The sequence below is a fragment of the Hippopotamus amphibius genome, chromosome 17 (genome assembly GCF_030028045.1).
Source record: "Hippopotamus amphibius kiboko isolate mHipAmp2 chromosome 17, mHipAmp2.hap2, whole genome shotgun sequence".
NCBI lineage: Eukaryota > Metazoa > Chordata > Mammalia > Artiodactyla > Hippopotamidae > Hippopotamus > Hippopotamus amphibius.
The window spans coordinates 40559520-40571363 of NC_080202.1; the positions used below are offsets into that span (position 1 = coordinate 40559520).

General features: G+C 53.7%; 1 protein-coding gene across 1 annotated transcript; it reads right to left on the reverse strand.

Moving 5' to 3' along the window:
* Positions 1–2127: 2127 nt before the first annotated feature.
* On the reverse strand, positions 2128–6096 carry KRT36 (keratin 36). Its single transcript, XM_057716700.1, has 7 exons — positions 5501–6096; positions 4668–4750; positions 4253–4409; positions 3533–3694; positions 3306–3431; positions 2920–3140; positions 2128–2523 (listed from the first exon to the last, which is right to left on the reverse strand). The coding sequence occupies exons 1-7, from the start codon at positions 5957–5959 to the stop codon at positions 2352–2354; spliced, it is 1380 nt and encodes a 459-aa protein (XP_057572683.1). The 5' UTR covers positions 5960–6096; the 3' UTR covers positions 2128–2351.
* Positions 6097–11844: the final 5748 nt, after the last annotated feature.

Sequence of the window (11844 nt, forward strand, 5' to 3'; positions counted from 1 at the left end):
AGCGAGACCCGGAAGAGGGGCCGGGAGCTGAGCGGAGGGCAGGTAGGCCCTGTGTAACCTGCCCTCTGGTCTGCCCTGCAGTCTGAGGTCCTGTTCACTCTTCTAGGGACATGTAATATCTTCCCATACAGAGAGCAACCGTCAGCCAGGCACTGTGTTAATCCTCACATTGCCCTGTGAGCCTGGGCGCACCATTCCCATGCCGAAGTTGGAGAACCCAAGAACCAGGGTCGATAAGAGCTTTCCTGAGCGCCTCTGGCTACAGAGCCTAGCTGCCAGCCCGCGTCCAGCCAGGCCCTCTCCACCACACCGCCCACCTCCACCTCTGCTCCAAAATCCCAGGCTGACAGACGTGATCAGGCTCTGTGGAGAACGGAAAGGACAGAACTGAGTGGATTCCACCTGGGGATGGCCAGCAGCCGCTGACGTCCTAGGAGAAGCAGCACAGCATTGAGGTTACGTGTGAACTCCATGGGTTCAAATTCCAGCCCCACCACGAACCAACTGCGTGACTTCACTTCTCTTCACCTCTTCCTTGTGAAATGGGAGGAGGATAATAGTATCCACTTCCCAGGGCTGCTGTGAGGACTTCATGAGTTTGAAGCACCTGCTTCAAACTAGAACAGCACCTGCTCATGGTAGGTGCTCAGTGATGGCGGCTGCTCTGATTGCCTGTCCCCACGTGGGTGGAGTCTTGTGTTCAGTCTGGTGATGCTGAGCAGATGTCACTGGGGAGTGTGGACGGGCTCTGCGCACACAGGCCACCATCCTCTGGGCCAGGTGCGTGTGTTTGGGGCCCTCAGGTATGAGCTCCCATGAGTCACCGTGCCTTTCCCACACCCAGAGGCCTGGTGTGACCGGCACCCGCCCAGCACAACCTCAGGGTCCCATTGGCTGCCTCATCCTCTCCTGCCTGGAAATCCACGCTCCAGTGCAAAGGACACAGCTGAGCTGGAAGCCTGGCTGCACCTCCTTGGGTATTTGCCTTTCCCACCCATGGGGGTACAGGGCTCCACCCAAGCCCTGCTCAGCCACAGCCTCCTGGGGACGTGCTCTGGCTCAAAAAGGGCCACCCGAAAACCACGGGACCCACACAAGCTACACCAGCCAAGGCCTGGGAAGTGCTGTGCTGCTTATATAGCCCAGGGGCTCACATGGCTTCCCGGCAAGGGCTCCAACCTGTGCTGCCTGGAAGGGATTCCTCCCCCCACCCACCCCCACCAGCCCTGTTAATAACGAGGCTAATGGAACCAGCCACGGGTCACCAAGCTCTCTTCATGCAGCCTCTCATTCACTCCTCACAATGACCTCATGAGATAGCATCACCAATATCCCCCTTTAGCAGATGAGTAAACTGAGGCTTGGAATGTTTCAGGAGCCTGCCTGAGGTCACACAGCTGGTGAGCAGCAGAACCAGAAGAACCAGCATTTGTCCAGCCATTCAAGGTGCATTTTTCCTTTAAGCCCCCCATACGCCCTGCAACACAGGCGTGGGTGGTAGGGCCCTGATTCCCAGGGAGGGGCATGCTTACCAGCGTCCAGATAGTCTTCCCAAGGAGACTGAGACCCAGGCCTTCCGGCTCCGGCCCTAGCATGGCCTTCTCCCTGGAGCCTGCCCCCTACCCCAGCCCTACAGTGCCTCCCAGCTCTGAACATCCATAGCAGTGACGGGGTTGTTGACCCACTGGCCATCCATTCACTGATGTCCTCTGTCTCATGTCCCAGCCCTCTCTGCCCAGGGAGACTGTCGCCCTCCGTGGGATGACAGGAGCCAGACAACGGAAAAGAAACTGAAGGGAAGAGAGAACCACCAGACCAGGTAGAGCTACCGAGGAGGATGGCTTGGGAGCCGTTGCCTCTTCCGGGCGGCCCCAGGTGGTCCCCATGGGCAGAGCCAAAGCCAGGCCTGTAGGTGATGGCCAGCAGCCATCTGGATTGGGTCAGCATCTGTTCTCATGGGCCAGGCCCTCGGGTATCCCTGTTATGAAATATTTTGAGTCACTTTGTCACTTCCTACCACTCAGAGCCAGAGGAGGCAGACCTGAAACCAAAATCCACACCTTTGCAATAAGCCCTGATCAAACACCCCCACAAACTAAACATAGAGAACAGACAGAGGCGAGTTTGCTATGCCAAGAGACCACACTTTATTGGGTAACCAGGGAAACCTAGTTTTACACGGCGTAAAAGCAGTTAAGGCCAGAAACAAAACCTAAGAGGTATTTTTGGTAGAAAAATTTGCTGAGCGGGGAGTCCCTCTAGGGAAGGTGGGGGGGTCATTTAGAGCTGGGACCCACAGGGGTGTCCTCCTTCCTGTGGGCCAGGGCCTGCCCCTTGGGCCGGGCAGCTGGTTACAGCGGCTGCACACGCTCCCTGGTGGAAATGACTTTCCCATCTCTGATCTCCTCCGTGATGGTGCGGATCTGGGTGCTGAGCTGGGGAGCCTGGATGCAGGGCGCACTCGGGACATAAGGAACTCTCACGACAGGCTTGCATTCCGTGGCACAAGGGTGGACAGGCAGCCTGAGGAAACGAGATCATACCAGGTTGTGTTTGGCATCGGCCTTTGGACTGACATTCGCGTTAAACGTAAATGGGGGTCAAGTGAGACAGGTAGGTGACAACGACAAATGGCTCAGACAGTGCCTCTGAAATCCCCAAGGGCTGCAGGGACAAAGACCAGAAACTCCCAGCCAAAAACAATGGTTGGAGAAGTACTGTGAGTTGGGGTCAGCTTGTGGCCCTGCAAATGCCCGAAGCCCAGGGCTGGAAGGAATCTCTCTGAAGATGCTTTGATCAAACCCCCTTCATCTGTGCAATAACCACTCTAGGACTGATACCCTCATCGCGACACTGAGGGTTGGCTCCAGGTGAGCCCTTTCCCCAAGCCTGGACCTCCAGGACCCATGGGCCACTCACTTGCAGTCTTCCCCCTCGAGCAGGCGGCGGTAGGTGGCAATCTCACACTCCAGCCGGGCCTTGACGTCCAGCAGCACCTGGTACTCCTGGTTCTGCCGCTCCAGGTCACAGCGGATCTCGGCCAGCTGAGCCTCCACATTGGTGATCAGGCACTGCATCTGGGCCAGCTGGGAGCTGTAGCGGGCCTCGGTCTCCGCCAGGGTGGATTCCAGGGAATTCCGCTGCAATGGGAAAGAGGAAGAACTGCCAGTGGAAGGGAATCCCACCCAGAGATCCACAGCCCTGGGTATCTGTGTACCGCTTGTGATCACGCCCCCTTGATCACCGAGGCTGGTAGATCAGGGTGCCTGTTGTGAGCTTCAGCCACTCAGGCAGAGGCCACTCACCATGCTGTGCTGTGCCTGCAGCTCAATCTCCAGGGCATTGACGTTACGTCTCAGCTCAATGATCTCTGTCTGGCAGGACTGCAACTGTTCCGAGCTGGACACCACCTGCTGATTCAGCTCCTCGGTCTGAAAAGCATGAGAGGACCCAGAGCATGGTCAGAGCAAGTGAAGCTGCTGTCAAGGGTGACCCCACCCCAAGAGCTTGTCCTGGGCTGGCCCGGCCCCACCTGAGTATTAAACCAGGCCTCCACGTCTCTGCGGTTTTTCTCCACCAGGGCCTCATACTGGCATCTCATCTCATCCAGGATCTTGTTGAGATCCACTGAGGGGGCAGCATCCACCTCCACATTCAGCCGGTCCCCAAGCTGGCATCGAAGTGCATTGACTTCCTGCAGAGAGGAGACAAGATGGCATAGGGATGTGAAAAGGATGCTGGATGTGGGTTCAACTGATCTGCATAAAAAGTTTCCTCCTTCAGTTGCCAGCTGTGTGACATTAAACAGGATACTTAACCTCTCTGAGCCTCAGTCTCCTCATGCACCTCTACTTGCCTCCCCAGAGGGTTTGGGAGACTAAAGTGAGGTGATGAAAATAGCAGGCAAATAGAATCATTAGCAGGCACTACCCTCCAAATAGAAATTTAGTGTCATGGGCAGAAGTGTGGGATCCATGTGACCTTAGGCAAGTACAGCCTCTCTGTGCCTCAGTTTTCTCATCTGTAAAATGGAGCCTGTAATAGTATATATCTCCTGGGATTATTGTGAGGATGACATGAGACGAGAATGAAATGCAAAGTGCTTTGTATAGATCCTGGCACACAGTGGGCCATCAGTAATTGTCAGCTGGAGTTACTGTGGAGGTAGTTGCCACAGCTGTTATGCCCAAGGGTCAGCAGAGGCTCCCCGCTGGATGGGAAACATCGGGAGGGTGCATGGCATCAACCTCACCTCCTCGTGGTTCCTCTTGAGGCACACCAGCTCCTCCTTCAGGGACTCCACTTGCATCTCCAGGTCGGCCTTGCACAGGGTCAGCTCATCTAGGAGTCTGCGCAGGCCGTTGATGTCGGCCTCCACCAGCTGCCGCAAGCTCAGCTCCGTCTCGTACCTGCACACACAGAACGCTGTCGAGTCTGCAGCAAAGCAGCCTCGCACAGGCAGGGCGTGCGCCCTGCTGCCCAGCTGCAGCGGCTGATTTGGGGTCAGCATCACAGTGGTCCTTTCCCTTGACCCGGAAGGGATGCAGGACTGATGCCGCGTTTCCCACTTACGGCTCTGTCTGGCATCACTCCCACCTCACCCTCCCAGAGGCAGGGGACAGAGGCAAGGGAGTAGAACAGAAACCTTCCTAGATCAGGCCACTCACTTGGTTCGGAAGTCGTCGGCAGCCAGCTTGGCATTGTCAATTTGCAGGACCAGCCTGGAATTGTCAGCCTTAGTCAGCAGGATCTGGGGGACAGGGGGCGTCCCATGAGCTGGGGAAGGCCCAGCAGTGTGGGGGTGGGTGGGAGGGGACAGCCCAGCTTTCAGAGACCATGCTTCTAAGTACCACCAGCACCTTTGGCATTTCCAGCCCTGAGCCTGAGCCCAGGTACAGAAGTCAGTCCCGGGGGTGGGGGTGTGGGGGACAGCTACAAGGCGGGGGTGGGGAGGGGAGAGCATCACGGGCATGTCAGACGCCATCAGTCCTGACATTTGCAGCCCAGAACGTGGCACAGTGGGTGAGTAGAGAGGTGGGTGGAGAGAACCAGGCCAACGTGGATTCAGGTTCTGCATCCAACACCAACAGGCTATGGGATCTTGGGCAAGTTGCTGAACCTCTCTAAAATTCAACTTCCGCATCTGTTAGATGGACCCAGTACTATCCATCTCTCCAAGATGAAGAATACACAGGCGCAAGGGTAGGAAGGCATCGGGCACAGCACTTGTACCATAGGGGCTTGGTGCATGTGATTGCCCTTCCTATAGCTAAGCCAGTGGGGGGTGGAGGGGAGGAATGGCCAGTTGCAGGAATGGCTGGAATGGAGGGGAGGTTACAAACAGCAGAGAGGTCTTGGTCCCCCAAGAAACCAAGGCCCTAGAGAGAAAATCTTAGAAGAGAGAATCTCCTAAGAGCTACAGTCCCATCTGTAGTGGGATGAGACAGACCCTTCCCAGGGTTTGGGCTGCTGAGCTGGAGAGAGGCCAGGTCCCAGTTACCTTCTGCTGGAGCTCCTCAATGATCTTGAAGTAGGACTGGTAGTCTGGAGAGATGTATGGGCCCTGACACTCGTACCACTCGCGGATGCGGCTCTCCAGCTCCGCGTTCTCCCGCTCCAGCTGGCGCACCTTCTCAAGGTAGTTAGCCAGGCGATCATTCAGGAACTGCATGGTCTCCTTCTCATTGCCATTGAAGGAGCCCTCGAAGAGCCAGCCCCCAGTCCCAGCAAAGCCAGAGGAGTGGTACCCAGAGGACACGTAGGAACCAGGCAAGCAGCTCCCAAGGCTGGAGAGGCCCATCCTGACAGAGGAGGATGACCCCACAACACCAGCAAGACTGGGAACCCTGCAGGAGCCCACAGAGCGGACACAGGACACCCGAGAGATGCCACCTGTTGTGCCACAGAGGCCCTTGACGGACCCAGAGGAGAAGATCGGGGAGCAGAGCTGGGTGGCCATGATGCTAGCAGAGAAGGTTGCAGCTTAGCAAGGAGCTCAGGTTCTGGTTCTCAGAGCCTCTCTGGGGTGTTTATATACACTTTCCATGGGGTGTTGCCATGTTACTCTTGGGAAAGCCTAGTCCCATTCCAGGAAGTAAATCTCATTTGAATGTGATTTTTTGCTACCTGTGTAGAATTCCTTGCCTCATAAAAAAAAAAAAAGAAAAAGTGGCATTTAGTTTGCTAACTCAGGACTCTCAGCTGTTGTCATTTCCTAGCAGAATATGAATTTTATTGCCTCTTCAAAGTCCTTGCTCCAGATCCCATAAAACAGGAGTGGCCTCATGAATGACATTTGGTACCTGCCCTCCCTGCGTGCCTTCCCCAAGGAGCCAGGTCTGTTCATCTGTCACCTCTGTCTACTACCCCCACCCCTCATAGCTGCCCGCCTGTGCCTGGGCCACTGGGATGCTGAGAAGGGAGGAAAGGGAACTAAAATTCACGGAGCACCTACCATGCGCCAGGCTCATAGTTACTTCATTTACACCTCACAACAGTCCTGAGAGGTGTTCGCTGTTATCTCCATTTTACCAGTGTGGAAATTGAAGGTGAGAATGGTTGAAAGAAAGAAGGAGAGAGAGAGCGAGGGAAGGAAGGAAGGAAGGAAGGAAGGAAGGAAGGAAGGAAGGAAGGGAGGGAGGGAGGAAGGAAGGGAAAGCTTGTTTGAGATGAACAGGCAGTGAGTACAGAGTTTGGATCTGAAACCAGGGCTCTCAGACCCTAAATCCCATGCCCTTGTGCCACTGCTTCCCCCATGCAACCAAGGTCACGTGCAGGCACCCAGAATTTCAGGAAAGGAGACCTAGGTTCAAACCTTGGCTCTACTGATGATCTGCCCTGTGATGCCAAGCACATCACTCCCTCCCAGGCATCCTCAGTGTCCTCACTGGGACAGTACAGATCATCAGCCTGCCTGTCCTGCTTCACACAGAGACAAGGAGAGTCAGATCAGGACAAAAGTAAAAGTGTTTTGAAACCCATCGAGCACTGTAGAAACGTTGGTTGTCATATCCTAAGAGGACAGTCTTTAATGATGGTTTATGGCTGTGGCTGGCAAAGGGTCGTGGCTGTGAGCCCTCAGATAGGGCTGCTTTGGAGGGAAGTTTCCTTGTGGCCCCCAGTTTCCTGAACCTAAGAGGATAGAATCAGGACCCTGGACAGTCCACACTGACCCCCAACTGATGCCTAAACAGGTTACAGAAATAGTCAAGTGCAGACCCTTCCAACAGGGGAGGGATAAGAGGAACAGATGACACACTGCCAGCGAGTTAAGCAAGCCGGGAGGAGAGCCCAAGAATTAAGGCCCAAAAGTAAATTCAGTCTTCCACCCTCAAAGTGGGTTTTCCCCACTTGAGCAATCTGCTCACTCTTTGCCCACACAGACATACACAGCAAGGCTGGCGTTTATACAAGCGTTTATGTGCTTCTGAAGTTGTAATTTATCAACCTCTTAAAACACTTTATAAGCTTCTCTCTGAAATTACTCGGGAAGGTTGGCTGTGGTGCACATGCCTCGCCCCGTTCAGTGGACACCTCGACAGGATGCCCCAGAGCCACCTGATGGGCTCCCAGGGGTGCACATGACGTGCGGCCCCTCCTAGGAGCGACAGCAGGGGCATCAGGCCTCTAGAGCTCGACTGCCTCAGCGACGGTTCCTTACGGCCGCCCGTCTTCCCTGCTCTCCCTGCAGGGCCTAGGATGGGGCTGTCCCGGGGTTTCTCAACCTTGTCATTGTGAACACCGTAGAGTACATAATTCCTAGTGTGGGGGCTTCCTGTAAAGGGGGCATTGTAAAGTGCTAGTAGCATCCCTGGACTCTACTGCCAGATGCCAGTAGCGACGCCCTCCCCCAGTCGTGACAAGCAAAATGTCTCCAGGCAGTGCCAAAAGTCCCCTGAGTGGCAAAACCACCCCAAGCTGAGACCCACTGGACTATCAGGATGGGGACCAGGGCTCTGACCAGACCTCCTGTAAGCACCTCCTTTGTTTTCTGGGACAACTAGTGCAGAGTCTGGCTGTCACTGTAGGGCCCATTCAGGCAAGTCCTTCACGCACCCATGACCCAGCTCACCTCATCCATGACACAACATGCCCATCTTGAGGGCTGCCCCTCCCATACCCCTGACACGGCTCTTCTCTGTCTGGGGTCTCTGGCTGCTGGACATTTGAAGTGAATGTTCTCATTTTCTTTATTTTTAATCCCTCCACTGTGCAATCCGTATCTGAAGCTGATTCTAAGTTTCCCTCAGGGCAACTGAATGAGCAGGTGTCCGCTGCTCTGGCTGTGTCCCATCACTCAGCACGTGTTTCAGGAAGGCCACCATGGGCCAGAGTCCAGGCACCTACCTCTCCTACAGTGGGTGACAAGCTGGCCAGAGAGAGTCTTTCCGTAGCCCTTGTTCCCAGCATTTCTCCATGGTGCGGGCTGCAAGGCCACCTCTCGGAGGGAAGAGTGGAGGGGTAGGGGGCTCATGGGAGGAATTCCTCTGCTCTCTTCCACCTCAGAAGTCTGGGCCATCACGGGATGGATTGAGGCCCGAGTGGAACAAATGTTATACCTGTAACAGAGGAGAGAACCCAGGGCTCACGGGGCTGCTCACCTCCCGAGCAACTCAGCCCACCCCCCCTCCCATGGTGGCCCAGCCCTGGAGGAAATCCACCTGCTCCGTGTTAAGTACATCAGGGCGCCCACACATCAGGTTTTATTTCAAAATAGGGTCTTATTCTGAGACCATCCTTTCTAACATGAATCAAAAATACACTGGTCTGAGGGTTAGGTGGCCTGGACTCCAGGCCGAGCTCTGCCTCAAACTCTTTGGGCCCCAGACCCCCAATCTGAACAGGAAAGGTCTGGACAAAGAGAACTCAAGGCCCTTCCATCTCAAAAACGAATATCATGTATTAACGCATGTATGTGGAATCTAGAAAAGTGGTACAGGTGAACCTGTTTGCAAGGCAGAAGTAAAGACACAGATGTAGAAAACAAGCATACGGACACCAAGGTGGGGGGGATGAACTGGGAGATTGAGATTGACATATATACACTAACACGTATAAAAGAGATAACTGATGAGAACCTGCTGTATAGCACAGGGAACTCTACTTCCTCCCCACTGTACCGTAGAAACTAACACAACATTGTAAAACAACTATACCCCCATTGAAGAGAAAAAAAAAGGCCCTTCCATCTCAGACATAGGAATTGAGGCCCAAGTGATTTCCGTGGAGCCTCCAGGAGTCACCTGGACGTGTCTGTGACTCACTCACCATCACCACTGTCCCTTCTCTGTCACTGACCACAGAACAAAGAGGAGTTACAGAGGTTCAGCCCGTGACACAACTGGGTTTTCTCTTCTTTGCAGGCCCCCATGGACCTCAGTCTCTCTTTCCCTCCAGATCTACTGTGTGGCTGTTAGCATCACTGACGCCATCTTGAGCCCTTACAGTTCCTCCTGGCTTTCCGCTGACCCTACCCAGGAATGTACTGGGCAGTAAATCACTTCTCTGTCATCAAGGACTTTGTACTTAATAGATATTGTTTAATAATCATTAGGACCTGGTGGCCTCCATGCTCTGTTCATCCCCAAACAATGATGAAAACCTTCGCTGACGCATTCCTGGCTCCCATGAGACTAGCTACCCATTTATAAATCTTGACTTAGGAATGCCCATCCTGTCTCCAAGCCCCTGTCCCCATACCCTAAGTTAACTATAAAATTGTCCCAGTGGCCTCTTGGTGGTACAGAGTACAGCTGCAGATGCTTCCAGGTCCCTGTCGGTCCCATCCCACCCTGCGTGTAAGTTACCTGGTCATAAACTGACCCATTGATTAGATGGAGCTGCCTGCCTCACTTTTCGGTCTCAAGATGCCGTCTCAGTTCGGTAGGCACTTTTCCCTCCCACCATCCTCTGACGACCGCCAACGCCTGTACACCAGGAAAACGTAACACTTTGGCTTCCTCCCAGCCCTTCCTCCACAGGCAGAGGCAACATGAACCCACCTCCCAAGGCTGGTCCCTAGCAGGGCCCATTCGGAGGTGCAGTGTCACCAGGACATTAGTCAGGCATCACAGCATGTCCAGGCTGAAAGGACATCTCTGGCCAACCGAGACTTGGCTTTGCAGAAGAAGGGCTTAGAGAGTATCAGGCAGGAGAGCAGGGACCCTGGGCCTGGACTCAGCCAGAACTCAGTTCAAGCTCCTTAATTCCTTCGAGCCTGCATTTTCCCAAAATGTGAGTGGAGCTCATAATGTCATATTCACAGGATTGTGACAACTAAATTGAAACATGCTTGATAAACAGGAACTCACAGATTTAAGAGATCAAAACTCTTCTTATGGGAGTTCCGTGGTGGCCTAGTGGTTAGGATTCCGGGCTTTCACTGCCATGGCCAGGGTTCAGTCCCTGGTTCAGGAACTGAGATCCCACAAGCCATGCAGTTGTGGGGGGGGAACCCTCTTTTTACAGCCCATGCACTCTGAGCCCCAGCCAACTGCTATTTCCAGGGCACAAACTGCTCACCCTGGTTTCATGGGATACTGACTTGGAGGCCTAACCCAGCTGTGCAAGGAAAGAACTGCTCAAAGAGGTGGTAGCTGAGAATGTCCAGAGCTGCAGGGACCCTAGACTATGTCCAGGACTCTGTGGCCTCTGACCTTTACTCTAGAAGCCCCTAAAACCCCCTGATCCCACCTACTGCAGACACAGCTGCCAGCTTGGGGGCTACAGAGCCGACAGGATGCTCTCTGTCCACTGTGACTCCCAACGTGGAGGGCAGGGAGAAGGAGGGAATGCTGCTGTCAGAACAGAAAACACTCCCCCTTTCCCTAAGCCCACCTTGGAAGGCCACCAAGTTCAAAATCAATGACTGAGTCTGGGGCTCCTTCTTTGGTAAAAAGAGGACTCCACCCTCAAGTAAGCTTCCATCTGAAAGCCAAGGTTCTCCTTGGGCAAACACCCAAGAAATCAAGTCTGAGTCTCCTCTACCCAGCTCTGAGCTGTCCCTTCGACACGGAAGGCACCAGGCACCGCCTGTCACAGTGTACCCAAGGAGCCCTGCTCCCCTGGGCTGTGGTCAGAATGTGCTGGCACCCATGGTGCCCCAGTGGCATTGGCGGAAGCAGAGAGTGGACCACGGGAGAGCCAGGTCGCCTACAACTAGGCAGCAAAGGGAATGAGACCATTCAAAAAGCCCAATGACTGTCTCTCTTCGAGTGTCCTGCTGGCTTAGGCTTCATCTCCTGGGTTTCTCCTGCTCCCTATCCCATCTTTAGCATCCACACACGCAAGTCCTACAAATTTCCCCCCATCTAAGAAACGCTGACCCAATCCATGTCTTAACCTCTTTAGACTCCCACCCAGAAGCCACCCAGAAACACAAGTGCTTTTTCCTTGTAACAAAGAATTTGTTCAAGCAACAAAGCACTCAGGATTCCTGGCCCCTCCCTGAAAAGCAGAGTTACTATATTTTCTATGTCAAATAACCACACCAAAAACTCCTGCCAGATCTCCTGCCAACTGATGTTAGGTTCTAGTACAGACAGGCAGGAACAGGTCCACAAAGTTGAAGGAAGCATTATGGGAGGGGAAAAAACCTTCAATTATGACACTTCAAGCCACCAATTTAATTTGTCCAAAGAATCAGAGAAAGTTCTCCCTTATTCCATTTTGATAATGGAAGACTCAGGGCAGTCTGCAAAACCTGCTGAGGGTAGGGTTGCCAGATTTAGCAAATAAAAATACATGTAACATTTGGGACATACTTATACTAAAACATTATTCATGTGTATCTGCAATCCCAATTTAACTAGGCGTCCTGCATTTTCTCTGGTAATCCTCACTGAG

Coding starts and splice junctions, on each gene's coding strand:
- KRT36 (XM_057716700.1), bottom strand. CDS start 5,959: ATGGCCACCCAGCTCTGCTCCCCGATCTTCTCCTCTGGGTCCGTCAAG. Junction 3,695..4,252: donor TCAAGAGGAACCACGAGGAG/GTGAGGTTGATG, acceptor TCCTCTCTGCAG/GAAGTCAATGCACTTCGATG. Junction 2,524..2,919: donor CTCGAGGGGGAAGACTGCAA/GTGAGTGGCCCA, acceptor TCGTTTCCTCAG/GCTGCCTGTCCACCCTTGTG.